The sequence below is a fragment of the Nesoenas mayeri genome (assembly GCF_963082525.1).
Source record: "Nesoenas mayeri genome assembly, chromosome: 5".
NCBI lineage: Eukaryota > Metazoa > Chordata > Aves > Columbiformes > Columbidae > Nesoenas > Nesoenas mayeri.
This window is the reverse complement of record NC_137548.1, coordinates 52,982,774-53,000,751: the sequence shown is the minus strand read 5'-3', so window position 1 is coordinate 53,000,751 and position 17,978 is coordinate 52,982,774. Positions and strand designations below refer to the sequence as shown.

The 17,978-nt window shown below is 39.8% G+C and overlaps 1 protein-coding gene across 1 annotated transcript in view; it reads left to right on the top strand.

Annotated features, from left to right (window-relative positions):
- The window catches only part of TRPM5 (transient receptor potential cation channel subfamily M member 5), a gene marked incomplete at both ends in the record, with an annotated part of 39,408 nt that overhangs the window by 8,507 nt on the left and 12,923 nt on the right, over positions 1-17,978 (top strand). Inside the window, 11 exons of the mRNA XM_080345601.1 lie at positions 250-314; positions 2,184-2,375; positions 4,193-4,295; positions 5,135-5,253; positions 5,900-6,250; positions 8,678-8,809; positions 9,965-10,088; positions 12,101-12,246; positions 13,020-13,132; positions 14,499-14,594; positions 16,972-17,230. Of these exons, the coding sequence (XP_080201727.1) occupies positions 250-314; positions 2,184-2,375; positions 4,193-4,295; positions 5,135-5,253; positions 5,900-6,250; positions 8,678-8,809; positions 9,965-10,088; positions 12,101-12,246; positions 13,020-13,132; positions 14,499-14,594; positions 16,972-17,230 (1,700 nt within the window). The remainder of the gene's footprint in view (positions 1-249; positions 315-2,183; positions 2,376-4,192; positions 4,296-5,134; positions 5,254-5,899; positions 6,251-8,677; positions 8,810-9,964; positions 10,089-12,100; positions 12,247-13,019; positions 13,133-14,498; positions 14,595-16,971; positions 17,231-17,978) is intronic.

Sequence of the window (17,978 nt, the reverse complement as noted above, 5' to 3'; positions counted from 1 at the left end):
ACTGCTTGCCAGGGATCACGCAGGACATGTGAGGGAAAGATGTTTAGACTAGGACCCCATCTGCCAGGGCACAGTGTTATTCTCTTCCTTTGCCATTCACTTCTGCAATTGCTGGCATTGTGCAGACTCATGTTCTGGTAGGTACCAAACCAGCACATAACAGGAGAAGTATTTTCAAGGAGTCAGCAGAAACACATTAGTTTTGTGAAAGCTGTTAACTTGTCAAAAATTAAACCATCTGTTTTACAGGAACGGGTAGCATTGAGATCCCCGTGCTTTGCTTACTGGTAAATGGAGGACCAGGCACACTTGAGGTAAGCAGCTGTTTACAACTTTAGAAAAATAAACTAACTGGTGATAAGTAATTATTGGAAAATTTGGCTGTATGACAAACGCATGTATTGGCGCTTTACATAAAGTCAAAGTTCATATCCATACACCATTAAAAATTAATTCTGTGAATATTAAATTTGCCAGTATTTGTTTGGGAGAAAGATTTCCTTTCAGATAGGTCCCAGCTGATCATTAAAGCTTCCATTACCAGCTCATACCGTGGGAAGAAGGAATCAAAAACCAAAACAAATCCACAGAAGCCAGCTCCAAATCTAGCAAAATAGAAATATTGTGCTATTACACAATACAAAAAAAAAGATTAATCATTCAGGGCTGTCCAGCAACAGTGAGACAATTGTGTCTGTCATAGAGCTCAGAGAAGTACAAGAGCAGGTTTGCTAGGTAAGCCATCTAAAACTCTGGTGTCCTAGTTCCACTGAGCAAAAATACATTGTCAGATAGAAGACTGAAGAATTGTCTGCTAACAATCCCATCACTTCTTCAGCAAAGGATCAGTTTTGGTTTTTTTCCTGACTAGTTCTACAACCCAAATAACCTGTTAACTAGGAGATACTCTTTGATTTCTATTTTACTTTTACGGGTATTTTATTTTGCTACTTTGTAGCAGCCTGTATGTCCACATGGCATTTTCTCTCTGATAACTCTCAGATGAAAAGGAGTACTCTGCAGTACCTTTAGAGACACATTTAATCATAATTTAAAGTTTCTAAGTGATTAGATTGCCACACAAGCTGCTAACCTCTTTCAGAATAACAACTCATTTCTGGCAATGTTTTCTAATTTCCGTTTCCAGTCTCTGTTTCTTGTCATATCTTTGCCAGCTGTAGTAAAACACACTGATATTAGAAGTGTCACTGTTTAAACTAGCATTATGTCACCTCTTGAGTTTTCCTTCTAGAAGCTAAATATGTCAGTGAGAGTATCTTGGGTGTTGAAAAATCACATATCACAGCCTATAAATCCTCTTTCCAGAGTTTTAGAGGACAAAGTGACTTGGAGACCAAAGGTGACTGGCTGGAGCTGCCCTATATTTACATTTGCTGGGAATGGATAACTGCACTTTTTTTTAGAATATCAGTTTCTTAAGTTCCAATTGGATGATACACACCAAGGACTACAACATTCGTTTTGGTTTTTTTTTTTTAAAAAGACAAACAAAAATCCATAACAAACTAAAAAAAGCCCCAACTCTACTCAACAACGAATCAATAGATTCTTAGAGACTCATTAGCTTCTTGCATAACTCCAGAGTAAAAAATAGATTGGCAGCAAATAGCCGTTATTGCAATTCTGATGCTATGGCTTCTGGTTTTCTCTCTCAACAACCTGCCTGCCTCATTCTAATCGCACAAGTAATAGAATTATCAGCCTTTAACCCTTGTAGTTGCTGTGCTACAGTGGCTTTTTCCTGTGGCCCAATAGTCTATTCCCACAGGCAAGTTCCTCATTTTCAGAACACATCACCAGGTTCAGCAGCCAGAAAAGCCTGCTAAGAATTCCTGTAGAGTGCTCCTCTTGCACTTGGCTATGCTCAAACACAAACTGCGAGGGGGGAGGAAAGTCAGGGACAAAGAAGTTTTATGCCTTGTGTGTCCAAATCAGATTGCTTAGCTACTCAGCAAACGTGTCATGAAAAGTAGTCAGGGGCCTATACATGGACAACCTGCAACAGAATCAGAAAAATTGTAATAGCTTGGAGGAGTCCAGACCAGCTCCATAGTTAATCTAATTTAGGTACACATTTATTCCTAGTTTGAAAGAAATCCTTCTTTTGAATACCATTTTCTTTCCATATATGAATTCTAAAAATGTACTTTTTTAAACTACAGAGAATTTGCAGCGGTTTGGAAAATTCTGCTCCCTGGCTTATCTTAGCAGGGTCTGGAGGTATAGCTGACATCTTAGCTGCCTTCGTAAATGACCCACAGCTTATCACACCGGAAGCTGTTGAAAAGCAAGTCAAGGAGAAATTCCCTGCAGAAAGCTTCTTGTGGAAGGACATTCTCCAATGGACAGCAACAGTGAGCTCATATGTTTGATAATTACATTCACTGCATTCACAACCTCTCTCCTACTATTTATAGCTTTGGTAGTTTATTTAATAAACGTTTGGCAAGAAGCTGCCCAGAAGTTTTGGGTACTCCAGTGCTGTGATGCTAGTATCAGAATATCCCTCTAACATTAAAAGCAAGTGCTCAGTTGATCACACAAACTACTTTGTTCTAGTGATTCAGCTGAACACTTAGGGCTCTGTCCTTCCTCAATTATTTCCTCAAGTAACAGCCAGCACCCAGGAACCTCACAGTCCTTCTGGAGGACGTGAACCATTATTTGTATTCCACAGCTGTGGAGCTTGTGCAGCTGTGACAGAAGAGACTCAAGTCATGATCTACAGCTGTTAAATGGAAACCTAATTGTGGACAAGCATGAATAAATTAAAAGGAATTATGAATACTGTGTTCAGTTTGGGGCCCCTCACTACAATAAAGACACTGAGGTGCTGGAGTGAGTTCAGAGAATGGCAATGAAGCTGCTGAGAGGCCTGGAGCACAAGTCTGATGAGGAGCGGCTGAGGGAACTGGGGCTGTTCAGCCTGGAGAAAAGGAGGCTGAGGGGAGACCTTTTCGCTCTCTACAACTACCTGAAAGGAAGTTGTACCATGGAGGGTGTTGGTCTCTTCTCCCAAGTAACAAGTGATAAGACAAGAGAAAATGGCCTCAAGTTGTGTCAGGGGATGTTTAGATTGGATATTAGGAAAGATTTCTTCACAGAAAGAGTTGTCAGGCATTAGAAAAGGCTGCCCAGGGAAGTGGTGGAGTCACTATCCCTGGAGGTGTTTAAAAGACATGCAGATGAGGCTCACAGGGACATGGTTTAGCGGCAGTGTTAGGTTAACAGTTGGATTCTATGATCTCAAGGGTCTTTTCCAACCAAAATGATTCTATGAAGGGTGTTTAGAAATTATCCTACTGTTACTTACGTGTGTTTTTAAAAAAGAAAGACAAAACATTCGCAGATATTTCTTTACTCTTTGTCTTGAGGCACACTTGATGGACTTAAACCACTATGCCTAAGTGTTTAAGAAACAAACAAACAAAACCCACTTTGACATTGTCTTTATGTGAAGATTGAAGAGCACTGTGTGCCTCCGAGATAAACCAAGTCTACTCGACCTGACCCACTATTTATTCTTTGAAGCCTCTGCCATAATCCTTAGCTTTGAAAGTTCCACATATTAATTCCATTAGGGAGAACTTTGCCAGATCACTAACACAAGGGAATGGAATGGCATGTAGAAGCAATATTGCCAGATGCTCATGAAGTCTTGGTGCAGCTGCACTGCAAGAAAGAAAACTCAATAAATAGAGAAGCAGAAGGAACGAGTACTATATATATCAATATTTTATGACTTTTACTCAAGTAAGATTTAGAGACGATACTTTTAAATAAACATTTCTGAGAGCAAAACTTAAATGTCAAAGCAGGAAAAGGTAAAACAAAACTAGTGGTATGCTGGCCACAACATGACTATGAATCAAATAAGAATGTGAGTTAGGGACCTTTTAATTAAAGCACTGGTCTGGTTCTCAGGATATCCAAGTTCAGTTCCTCCTATCCTGCTAAGTGATTTTGGAAAAGGCAGTAACTCCCTCCTTGCCTTAGGACTTATTTATATATGGGAAACTAATAATATTTGTCTCCTTGCCAAATCTCAGCTTTACAATTAGAACACAAGTTCTTTGGGAAACACTGTATGGATGATCTCCACTGGGCTCTTAGGCATTAATACATAGCAATAGGACAACGGGTAAAATGATTTTTGTTCAACTCTCAATAGATTCAGAACATTATCTCACATCAACATCTTCTAACCCTGCACAACTTTGAGCAAGATGGTTCAGAAGACCTAGATACAGTCATTTTAAAAGCTTTAGTAAAAGGTAAGAACAATAAACACAGCACAGTATCATACTTGTCTGATTTGATTTCTTCTATGCTATGAATATATTTCATTCTTGTCCAGAGAAAGTTCTGTTGGCTGTTAGATCAAATTTCATTACTGATGGAGAGTTTTGCTGCTTGCTTATTGACAAATGAACTGCGGCAGTTACCGTAGCTCTTGTAACCTTGCTTTAAACTTGTGTCTTTTTTTTAATCTATGCTACTGTATAGTACTATTTTAATAGCTCCTGTATTTCACTACTTGTTTCTCTTAGTAGTAGAAGTTATAGAATACCTGAAACTCAGTGGAGCAGTTATTCCAATTACAAGCCATTTAAAAACAAAGAAACAAACAAGAAACACGCAAGTAGACCTGAACTGCCTTAATTCCAGAAACAATCAATTTCTCCTTTAAGAAATCTTCACTGTGTCTTCTGAAAGAAGACATTACTTGCTCTGCCACCCATTTCAATTTGCATTAACTTAATTGTTTGTGGTAGCATAAATTTAGCACAAGGAAAAACAAACAAACAAACAAAACCAACAACAATATATTCCTAATGTGCTAATTGAAAAAAGACAAAAACAACTGCCAGTCCTGCCCCCTCCTTTCTGCAAGCCAAGGTGTCCCTTAAAATCCTACAGAGAATTAAACATAATGTTTTAATAGATAATTCAGCTAACAAAAGAATTTTTAAACAAAAAATATTTCTTAAGGTAGGAAAAAAATGCTGTGATAGCCAGAAGAGTGCTCATATTGCTAGTTTAATTTAATATAGCATTGGTAAATTGACAAGTGTAAAGTACTGAGTTTATTTGCATTTCCTATTTTTGCTAGCTTGTAAAAGTCACAGTCAGGAAGCTCAGGAATATCTGGATGAACTGAAGCTGGCAGTGGCCTGGAACAGAGTGGACATAGCTAAAAGTGAAATTTTCAATGGTGACGTGGAGTGGAAGGTACCAGGTTTTATTGCCTTAAAGGACAATCTGTGTAATATCCAACGTGTACAGGACACTGAGCCATCCTGATAAAAGGTTTCAGTTTTTAATGCTACCTGCATTCTCCACTAAGAAATTGGGCAGTGGTAATATGCTTCCTTAGGCTGTTTATCCTTCTGGTCCCCTATGTGATAATGGCTAAAGACAGGAATAATTCAGTGGTCATGGTGTCTTTCTTGAACTCTTTGGGGGCAAGAATTTTTTTCCCCTTTCTGTACAGACTTCAGACAAACCTGAGCTTACAAATCAAAGCATGCAGATATTACTGTGAGAAGATGGTAGGAAGAACAGCACTGTTTCCAACTGTCATGTAAATAAACACTCAGTGTGGTGGGTACCCAACATCACCACAACTCCTACAGCATGCTATTTGTGTTGATGTTTTAACACTGCTGCTTACATAGATTTTTTGTCAGAGAGAAGAGAGTTCTGCCTCCTTTTCTCATTGTACCCACTGTTGACCTGGTGGAAGACAAAACGTGCTTGTCCTCATGTTAAATCTTACCTCTCTCCTTATCCGTCCATGATGATGCCAAAAAACTTTTTTTTTTCTTTCTTTTTTTTTTTTTTTTTACCCTCTTCCTTCTTCCCTTCATCAATCTAGTCCTGTGACCTGGAGGAAGTGATGATGGATGCTCTGGTCAATGACAAACCAGAATTCGTAAGATTATTTATTGACAATGGGGCTAACATATCTGAATTCCTGACATATAGTCGTCTGCAGAGACTCTACTGTTCCATTTCTCAGAAGTGTCTCCTCTATGAACTTCTGCTGAAGAAACATGAAGAAAGCAAGTTGACCTTGGCAAGGCTCACTGGTCAACAGCATAAAGAACAGAAGGAGATCTGTCCACTCTTCACTCTTGGTGAAGTCTCTAGAGTTCTCAAGGATCTTCTCCATGATGCATGCAAAGGTTTCTATCAAGACCTCAGACATGGAGGCAAGAAGAGATCCGTGAGTTACAACTTTCCATCATAGTCCTGCTCCCTTCCAATTGAGAACTTGAAAAATTTTAACTAAGTCTAGCCTTTTTTGAGCAGAGAAGAAAAGGGAAGACAAGACAAACAGTCATTTCAGTTTCTCATTCCTTTTTTCTAGCTCATTATTATTACAGCTAAAATGTAAATTACAGCTAAATTTCAAAATTAAAAAGGAAAAGAAAGGAATTTCTAAAATAGACTGGTTGTGATTCCTCTTTCTCCTCCTCTGCACATGGGGTTTCATGCAAGGCTTTACTCCACCTTGAACTAGTGCTAAGATACGGCCTCTATTTGAGGATCTGGAGAGGTCCGTGTATCTCACACTCTTCTAGCGCAACTCCCACAGATCATTCCTCCTTCTAGCACCTTGCATGGGGAGAACAGTTTGATCTTGTTACCCTCACATGTGTAAGAACAGATTCCATGAATGATATATGGAGAATATGAGGAGATATGCTTAGTAAAGAGTAATTAGACTAAAAATAACAGTCTGCATTTTTCATATAGAACTTCAAGTACAATTACTTGAAGAGTATTTTCTAGGAGAAAGACAAGCAGGTGATGGCCATTTTCAATCCCAGGTCTGAAAATGGTAACCTTTGTGCATAAAACTATTCCCAGATTTATACTGGGTAGAAGTAGATTAGATATCGAAGAATGTGCAGTGCCTTAAGATCATTATAGTCTTGTTATTGAGTGACATAGCACACTCCAACACATAGGAACAATGGTGTGAAGTGGCCCTGGCAAGCACTCTGGCCAGCACATGACAAGGATAACACGTGATGGGTACCACTGTGAAATGTCTATAGTGCACTGTCCACAACTGTGCAATAGATATATAATAATTTTTGCATTTTGACAGTGTATTTAATACTGAAAGTCGTAAGTACCCAGGTTTTTGCAAGAGGATTGCAAATAGGTTTCCACACATGATTTCAAAACAGAGAGGAACAGAGAAATTTAATTCAGATCAGAGTTACAGACAAAATAAACAAACCTTTGTTTGCATATTTGCCAAGTTCTAGTTTCATCTTAAAACTCTTTAAACTAAAAAATAGATTTAAAAAAACCCAACTCACTTGAGCTTAAATCACTTTTGTTTGGTAAAGCCTAGCTAAATTACTTAGTAGTAAGAAAAGCCAAGTTTGAATCTAGTCAGGATTTCTTTGTGCACAAGGACAGACAATTTGGGGCAACGCCTTTTAATTTATTAAGCAGATTCCAGACTCATGAATTTTACAGAAATAAAAATTTGCCCCCAAAATCTCACTTAATTTTGTGGGATTTGGCAATAAGTGAGCTAAAGCCAAGTGCTGTAAATAAGGCCTAATTCAGATAGCAGATCACTCTCTGTACTAGCTTTTTTTCCTTTAAATCTTCTTCCCATGGCTGGCACCAGTAGCTCAATCACTGGCAACAAAAAAAGCATCACTGTACTGGGACACCAGTGTCCCTGCTGCTAAATTGTGTGTCTTATTTCAAGTTAGGAACTAGTGGTTATGAAGATTGATGAGACTTTTGAGATACCTTTGTCTCCTGCAGGGTTTTCAATGCAATTCATTTGATTAAATAGCTCACTAGAAACTGAAGAAAAAAAAAAAGCCAGATCAACACCCCCAAAATGCCATTAAAATAATGTGAACAGAGTTCCATAGTCTAAGCGATTAAAAAAATATATCCTCACAAAACCTTTTTTTATTGAAAAAAAAAAAAAAACAACACTCTGGCTGCTTGTAATTAATAACACAATATATATATAAAGGCAGTTTAAAAATATACTTAAAACTCAGAACTTGACCTAAGTTGCCATACTTCCTCTGGAGAGATTTTTATCAAGTGCTAAAGGGACAAGCAGTGTTCTACTTAAAATACTCCCTGCATGAGGGAAAGGTTTCTCAAAGGAAAGACTAAAAGGAGGGCATTGACATACTCTATTCTTGTCCTGTACAGAGCCTTGGCAAGATTTGTTTCTGTTGAAATAAAATGCCTTTTGTTTCCTTTTCTCTGAAACCATGTCCTCTGTGGCAGTTGAGCAGAATCCAATATAACTGAAGGCAAGCTCGGATTAGCTAATCACAGGTTTGTCTTGTATGATATTACACACCAGCAGTGAAACCGTGGCCTTAATAAAGTCAATGAGAGCATTACCATCAACTTCAATGGAGTCACGGTTTCATCCAGGACATTCTCACACATATTGAGTTATATCGGGGGCACAAGGGTCCTTTGATTCAATACAGAATGAGCTAATTACCTCTCAGTCCTACAGAAAATAAAAAGTAAAAGAAAAATCGAAAGAATATGAAGTAGCTGGCAAGGCCAAGAGCAGCTTAGATCATGTCATTTGTATGGAATGAGACTGCAAAGCGGGTTTGAATTTCTACAAACCGTATTTCAGGATAAAGTGAATATGAAGCGATTACCTGAGCCTTTGGATATGAACCAGAAAACTGAAAACCCTTGGAGGGATTTGTTTTTATGGGCAGTACTTCAAAACCGGCACAAGATGGCGAACTATTTCTGGGCTATGGTAAGCTTTCAGCTGTAGCCGCTTCAGGTAAAATATTGGCATGTTTCAAATATATGAGATGTTATTTGCTCAGCCTCGCAGCTCAGATGACAGACAGGTTTGTTTCTGAAATACGAGATGTGGCATTTACAGGGCCTTTCATCTCCTTGTGGCTCATGCCAGCAGAGGCCAGGGGGCCTGAGAGCAAGGGAGGGCAGAGCAGGGGTAAATCAGCACAGCGCGAAGTGCTGCTGGTCAACCTCAGCTGCAGAGCTGGCCCTTCTCTTCCTTGCTGCTGGTGACTCACTACTCGCAGTCTCTGGTTTTGTTCCTTCCACAATAGGTCAATTGTTTGGGTTCTAGCACGGTGCAATCGAGCATCTTTAGCTTACGTGCTACATGTGTAGGGAACAACAGCATCACCCCCTCGAAAGCTGAGCTTCAAACTGGCATAATTGGCTCCTGTTTTACAACCCTCCACAACCGAGGCCCTGTCTCGTGCATCTGGAGCGCAAAGCCGCAGCTTCCCTCCCTGCACAGAGCCAGACACAGCCATCGGGCTCCATCCCTGAGCTTCCAGACCGGCTGCATCTGGCATGCGAGGAGCCACGGGGAGGGACAAACTGCAGCACAGCTCTCCAGTCAGGGAGCGTGTGTGCGTGTGCATGCAGACACATCTGCACCTTGCAGGGCCTCGTGTTTGTGGAGCCCCATTACCAGAAGGCACGTTTCTGCTGTGCGCCGCTGTTGTGCCTCTGCCAGCTGTGCTCCCTCCTTTCCAATGCATCCTTATGCAGGGTCTCAGCGCAGCTGTATTCAAGGTATATTAGCACAGTAAGACTGTTTTGCTCTAGTTCCATAACACATTCTTCTCCTCTCAGTCTTTGACTGCTAACCCAAATCAGGCCTCTCTAAAATCAATTAAACCCAGAAGTCTCCAGCCTTATAAGGCACAAGAACTATCAATATGTGGTTTTCAGTCCTCAAATACCACCAAAACTCTCATTTCGACTGACATTTCGGATTTTCAAGTCTGTATTTGAGGGAAGATTCTTCAAAGGGGAGACATGTATGACTTGTTGTTGTTGTTGTTAGATGAGTTCCTTAGTGGAGTCTCCCCAGTTCAGAAATGCCTTCCAGTGGATGATAACAACAGCGCCCCTTTCAATTCTACAGGGTCAGGAGGGTGTAGCTTCAGCTCTGGCAGCCTGCAAGATCCTTAAAGAGATGTCCCGCCTGGAGACGGAAACCGAAGTTGCACGTATAATGAAAGAGGCCAAGTATGAGCAGCTCGCTGTTGGTAAGTAACAGCACCTTCTTTGCAGCATCAAAAATTTAAGAAGTTACTGCCACTGGAAGGCAAGCAAGTGAAAAAACTGTTTCAGTTGCAAAAGGTCAACTGTCGTAAATAATTTTAAAGCCTTGCAGCACAGGCAGTCCCAAATATTCAAATACCACAGAAGAAGGACTTAAAAACAATCATTTTGGAAAAATCAGTGTTCCAAGACTGGCCCGTGGTTTGCATGGAAAAAGGTTATTCTCCTGCTATATGCTGGTGGTTTAAGCGTCTGATCTTAGTATAATACAGGGTGTGTTACAGTGATGGGCAAGAAAGAACAACCAAAACACTTCCAGGCTCATAGCAACCCGGTTTTCCTGCAATATCAAGCTTGCTCTGTAAGGGCCACTAGAACAACAAGTTTTAAGGTTTGTCTTTGCTGCTAAAAATAATTCAAGATTACGTCACCCAGAAGAGGGCTAACTGCACTGCAAAACTGTGAGCGAGGCTCAGCCTTCCTTCACAGCAGAGAAGCCGCCCCTCCCTACAGCAGAAAGCTCAGACATCTGCAATGCTGGAGCACCAAGCCATCTCCCCTTTGCCTGGCTTAAAAACAGATGCCTGCACACAGGCTTCTCCGCTGATCTGACTCCAATCCAATCCGTACCTGAAGGCAGCACTGCTGTGAACAGAGGGCTTTAAGGTACACCACATGTGGAAATGCAGAGGCTCTTCTCTCACCTTAAAGCTGATATATCAAGCAGCTGAAGGCTCATGCAGACACTGCTACATTATTTATACACAGATCACATTTTCCTCTCTTCTCACAGGGCCATGATTGTTTACAAAAAATAAGCCAGGTTCTCATATAATCACAGGGCTCCAGTAATTTAGTCAGGGAATTACAGGGCCATAATCCAATACACAGAAGTCTGTTCCTTGGCTTTGGTATTAGGTCAGATCCTCAGTTTTCATTTCTGGCCTGGATAACACTGTCAATACTAAGTAGAGTGAACATTCCTGAAGAATGATAAATACCACATCAACTGCAAAAGAATTCTATATATTAGCTTATTTTAAGTGAACTTGAGCTTTTCCTCATCCCTCACAGCATAACAAGGTGTAGGCTGGCCTAGGAAAAGTATTGAGATAATCAAGTGAACCAGCAGGATGAAACAACACAAGAAGTCAGACCTTGTCTAATGAGAAAACCTTGACTTTTTGGACCATTTATCCTTGTTTCTGAGCTCTAAGACCAGCTTCCCTGGAAACAGAACTATGCCACACTCTACCAAGTCTAATATTATTTTATGTCAAATAGTTATGTCTTAAAACCAAGCATTTGGTGGCTACAAGCCAAAGCTGAGCTGCTTTTTTGTTTAGTCTATTGCGAGTGGGGGCAGCTTGGCAACACATCCCTCAAAATGTCAGAGGATCATTCAATAGATACAGTTTTGCTTGATATTGCCTAAAGCTCCACATGAGGCAGCTACAGGTGAAGGACTATAACAAATACTGACATCTTTCCAGTAAGTTTCTCATGCTGTCTGTAGAACCACTGAGAAAGAAGATTTTCTCTTCAAGTCAAACAATAGGGAAAAAAAAGACTGTTAGAAGCCCCAGACTGAGAAGGGAGCATGCCAATAGAAAGAGGTGAGAGGGAGGTACTGAGAGATTTATTCCATACCATTTTGCAAATAGCAGGAATTTTTAAATTACAGTGATTTTTTTTCACCAAGACAAATCTATTTAGTCTGCCTTCTGTCCCAACACATGTATACATATGGATAAAACCATAGCGAATTATTCTAGTGTCCAGCACCATTCTTATCTCCCTCCAACCTCCTCTTAGCTCTTTTAAGCTACTTCAGCCTCACAGAACTCTCTGGTGCAGCAAGGAGCATATGGCAGTGCTCAGGCTTTCCTGCCAGCAGGCTGTGCCCTATGCGCATCACTCACATGCCCTACATTCATTTTTTATTTTTTCTTTTAAATTACAAGATCTGTTTGTCAACATTTCCTTCATTTGGCAGAACTGTTCAGTGAATGCTACCACAACAGCGAGGAGAGAGCGTTTGCTTTGTTGGTGAGGAAAAATCAGTACTGGAGCAAAACCACCTGCCTTCAGCTGGCTACAGAAGCAGATGCAAAGTCTTTCTTTGCACATGATGGTGTCCAGGTAAGTTTTACAGACCCTTCTCTCACTACCTCTACCCGCAGGACATTGAAGCATGATGTTGGTTACAGAAGAGGATAGGACAGCAACTGAACAAACACATGAAATGTGTTCCCCAAAGAGATACTCTTCAGAGGAGGGACTTTTCCCTCTCCCTAGCACCATACAAAGAGGATGTTAAACCCCATCCTCAACAAAGAAACACAGTTCCCCCCTTTCCCAGCCTTTCATCCTGTTAGCTTGCAAAACAGCACACTGAGGAGGTTCAGCCCTTATTTTGTCCTGTGCTTTTTCTTCATTCCTTGTTGAAAGCGAAGCATCAGGAAAGCACTTTAATTCTGCCTGAGGCATAATGAAGCTGCTCCAAGATGTGAGGTAACTCCTTGTTCATATTCAAGGAAGAGCTCACTGATAAAAGTTAAATCAAATTACTGTTCAGCTTTGCTCTCACAACCCGAGTTCTGTCCACATACACAAAGCTAAATTAAGAGTGATGGTGCTTTTAGCTCCCAGTGCCTGACTTGCACTTTCTTAGTACTATAGATATTGCTTAACCCCATTTGACTTGCTCTTCTTTCCACCGTCCTCTTCGTAACTCTGCATACTCAACAACATCTGCAGAGGGACGCGCAGAGCACCTGTCTTCTCTGAAGATGTGCCTGCTCCTTAGGTTTTCAGAGCTTTCACTGTCTTAGAAGCCACAGAAGATAGGTGCACTTCATCTGCATGTATGTTTTTGAGATGTTAAAGCCATCTCTTGTTTTCTTGACTTTCAGGCCTTCCTGACAAGAATATGGTGGGGAGACATGTCTACAAGTACACAAATTCTGAAGTTAATCTGTGGATTCTGGTGTCCTTTCCTAATCTACACAAATTTAATATCATTCAGGTATAAACATAAGTATTTGGGTGCAAGAGATAAGTAAGAGATGAAAAATGAGCCATTAAAAATATCCAGACTCAAAATTTCTCACTGTAATACTGCCTCTAAGTGTCAACAGAAGGACTGCAAATAAGTTTTCTAGGGTACTGAGTGATTTGTGTATCCTGTGCTAGTGCCTATTCTAACACTTAAAAGATCAATGCCGTGGTTTCACATAGATCAGTTCTATTTTGCACAGTCCACAGAAAAGACTGTTGGAATTCTGGCAGCTCCAGATTCTACATAGTAATACGTAGAATATCTCCAGGTATAGCACCATCTATTTCTAGATTTGGAGATGCCTTGTTCAAACCTCAATATCTTATCTAGAATAACAGCCATCACAAAGCAGTTTTATCAGCCACAAGCCTCAATAACCATAAGTCAAACTTAAAAACACAGGACTGACATGAAATCAATTAAGATTTTCAGATTCAATGTCTTATGAGATCTCTTTGTTAATCTTATGCAGGCATAGCTTTGGAGTTGGTCATTTTCAGCATTTTGTTACATTGAAGATGGCTAGAATCTCAGGCTTTCTTAAAAAAAGGGAGGGGAGGCCAAGATACTCAGGCAGTGATAACAACACAGAAACTGAAACTTTAAGAAAACCTCCCAATATTGTGAGACTCATATACAAATCATCAGAACTGGCATTATGGAATGACATGCTATTATGAAATATATGGTTTTGAACGGTTGAACTACTTAAAATGCATAGGAGCACGTGTTTGGCACTGCTGACTTAAGACTTTCCTTCTGCCAGTATCGCCAAAGATGACCTTCTTGCCATAGTGGCAGCCAAATTCACAAATTCAAGTCATTTGATGTGAAATTTGGGCAAAGTTTTCATGGAAAGGTTTAAATTATGATTCATAAACAAAGTAAGCCTTTTCTAATTTGTTCTGTTGAGGACATTTTTTTGCCTCCTCTCCCTGAAAATGCAAGAGTTGGCATCATGTTGCCTACTGTTTCTGGCATTTCCTCTCTTAATTTCTACTAAGAGTAACCAGGAACAGAACATTGGGTATTGTCTTCTAGGACTAAGGGGTTTGGTTTTGGTCAAATCTTAAGTAATTTGAGGAAACTGAGCCTCCTGCTCCATTTTTGTGAACCATGGCAATTATCACTTCTCTAAATCGTGTGGGTGACTTCAGCCTCCTCCTTACAAATAAACAGAATTTGCAGAGGTAAGGATTACACGTTATTTGGTAGCTTCTCCATGGAGCAAGTCCAAGATAAGTACATGCTAGCAGTTCTGTTTGAATGCAAATTTAGTAGTGAAAAATTGCTTAATCATCGTCTTTCAACTGATGAGTTTATTTCCTTACAGTGAGGAAAAACAATCAAAGAATGAGCCAGAGCCATTTAGAGAGCCGGACAGTTTAGCTACAGAGAGGACTCTCTTTCTTTCCAAGGAAGAAGACAGGTAAGTTTAAAACCATTAGTTAATACAACTTTCGCAACAACAATCAAAGAACAGACACTTCTTGTGGATTAGTGACCAGCTAATAATCTAAGGGGCAGCTGAAGGACAACCAAAGTCATTACTCCTCAGAAACTGCTGTGCCCTCTGATTACTGCTGTTGTTGCTCTCTAAAAGGAATACAAAAAATAAATGGGATATATCACTGTTAAAAGGAGACACAGCTTTACTTGTTCTGAGCAGGTAGTTTCTCCAGAACAAGGAATCTGCTTAATACCTGGAGGATCGGAAGCATTTCCTGAGATACCCTTCAGCTCATGATGCCTGATACACATTGGATTTCAAAACTAAGCCCCTATCAGATTACCGAGCGGAGCAGAAAGAAGGTTCTCAGCAAAACCTTACGTTATTTGAGTGCATCACTACATACTTTCCCACAAAGGCAGCAATAGAAGTACTTGCAAACGTCAATACCTGGGAATTTTATATTAAGTCAGCTTCCCACCATACTAGTGCTCGTCATTTACGTTTTAAAAGATGGGCCCTGAGGAACCTGAAGTACAACAACAAACTTATGACAAAGAGGGACTGTTACACAAACATGTAACTGAACACAAAGATTTTGTCAGTTGCTCGTGGTCATGCATGCATCTGCGATTCAGAACTTCTGAATCCCATCCCATACCTCTGCCACATACTCATCATCAAACCCTGGGAGACCACGAGGACTTAAGTCAGGATAGAAAGACTTTTGATTAGCACAAAGTCCTCTTAATGGCTAAACAGTGCTAAACAGCCACTTGTGTTGAGCATATGCTTTTCAAGGATCTGAAGAGAACTTCAGGAATATATGAACAACAGTGGTGAGGAAGCATCATCTGCAGTATGCAGTGCTGGACCAAGTCAGAGTTATTAGGTTCTGGTTTTACCTCTGACATTTAACTGCCAGTATATTGGAGAAAATAATTCATTCTTCTCTCTCCCTCCCTAACCTATAAAATAGGTGTAAAAGCATCTACCTCTTGAGAGCTATTTGTAAGCAATGTCATAAAGCACTTCCATATCCCAAGTGAAGTGTGGTTTCGTCATTACATTGTGCATTCCAGTTGCTATTATCTTAGCAATTTATTTTAACAAAAAGGCTCTCTTCTCCCAGATCTATTTCAGCATCTTACGGTAAAGCTGCAATTATCTGTTTATTTTATTAGCCTGTTACCATGGGAATGTATCTTATGATGTCATAAATTGAGAGGTATTACAGAATCGGGCACATAGAAAAGACTGGCTGTGAGAAGAAACTTTTCCTTGTAACAAATGTATTTAATAATTAGTGAGAATGTCAGGGGAAGGTAACACCAGTGGAGAGTCATTGTTTATGAGGTGAAATTTAAAAACATACCCTAGTGTGCACATCCTTCCTTAGAGATCACACCTCTCAGTGTCAGAATCACGAAATTAAAGATCCAATAACATCCCTAGCTTACACAGGAGTGCAATTTATGTGGAAACAAAGCTCCACACTAAGATCAGATTGCTATCAAATTCAGGCAACTTGCGTTTTCTGCAGAGAATAGTTTCCATTGCCAATAGATAGCACTTCATGTTCCAAAACACAGCAAAACAACTGTAGAAGTAAAGGTCAAATTTCCCTTCAGTTACCAAAATACTTGCATAATTCCACAATAGTCAAATAATAAATAATGTATGAGGCCAACTGTTTTTTGCTAAAAGGCTTCTATATTACTTTTTCTGCAATTTAATTTAATCATAAAGGGCAAGATGCCAGTGCTTACACTTGCGTAAAGGGCTGAAGAATTCCTTCAGTAGTTCTCTCAGGCTTCAGCAAGAAACACACACTTACTATGATCCAGCACTTTTGAGACTGGGTCAAAAAGAGGAATTGTTTAAAGTCACAGCAACAACAAGAATTTTTGCATAAAAGCATAATTAGAAATTTTTAGACCCAAAATAATTAACAGCTGATTAAAAAACTGCATTGGCCATTTGATTTACTTTCCCATTATTTAGAACAATGAAGAGCAATTAGCCCACTTCCGGCTCTCCTTGTGTGTTGGCATAGTGTTTGTACTATGTGCAGGAACACATTGAAGTTACAAATTAAATTAATGTAACAAAACTGAAATCACAAGAACATGCATTTAAGTCTGATATGACTTTGCTTTTCAAAATCTTCTTTTTGACTTGAAATATTACTGCTATGTTAATGTGGTCACTGACTTCTACAGCCTTCCTCCTTGCTATGCCCAGCTTCTGCCTGTTACAGTCTTACAAGAAGATTGATATAGAATAACACTGAGTCTATTCCTATGGACTAATTTTAGAAAATAATCACCAAGACTATATTCATTTTGTTTTGCAGAGGAAATGGTAAATTGGAAAAGCAGAACCCTTCTGAAAAAACAGCGTGGGCGACATTCATGTTTACTCGGTGGAGAAAATTCTGGAGTGCCCCTGTAACTGTATTTATGGGGAATGTTATAATGTACTTTGCTTTTCTGTTTCTATTTACTTATGTCCTTTTACTGGACTTTAAACCACCTCCACCTGAGGGTCCATCTGCTAAAGAAATTATACTTTACTTCTGGGTTTTTACCTTGGTCTTGGAAGAAATCCGACAGGTCAGTCATGTACAACACCTCAGTAATAACACAGTAAAACTTAAGACAATATTTTGAATAGATTTACAATCTATATAACTGTACAAGCTTTCAAGTGTCAGTACAGTTTTGCACAGAAGAGCAATATAGAACTTACCTTATCCAGAACACTCCACCTCTCTCTCCTAGAGCAAGCTCTTTCTCCACCATATAAACCTGGAGCTTCACCTCGTTTTTCCATCCTGCTGTAGCCAAGTCAGGGGGGCAGCTAAGATTCAGGTGTCCTTTACTTTGCAAAGTATCTCTCTCATTTCACTCCCCAGAACTAGGTCCTCCCTCTACAAATAATGTAAATTGGAAGTTACATTCTACACCTGGAAACACATCAGACAACTCTACATCTTTTAAAAATATTCTTCCCTGCTGGGGATCGTTTAAAAAAAAGAGTAAATGAATCAGATTATTTGTGTTTTTCCTAAAATGCTTCTCAGCTCAAAACATGAGTAGATATCTTTTTGGTTTGCTTTTCTTAAAAAACAAAACAAACCGACAATACCCCCGCCCCCACTTATCCATTACTCTCCAAGTTACTGGTTTTGGAATGTCCTCAGCTCAACAACTGAGATCATGTGTGAACAATGGTGCTAGTGTGTTGCCAACTGCATAAAGCTGTCCTCTTTAGACATGAAAAAGCAGTTGTAAACATTTACTCTGGAAGAACAAATAGGTGTTCATTATTTAAGAAATAGGGACAGTGCAGGGGATCTCA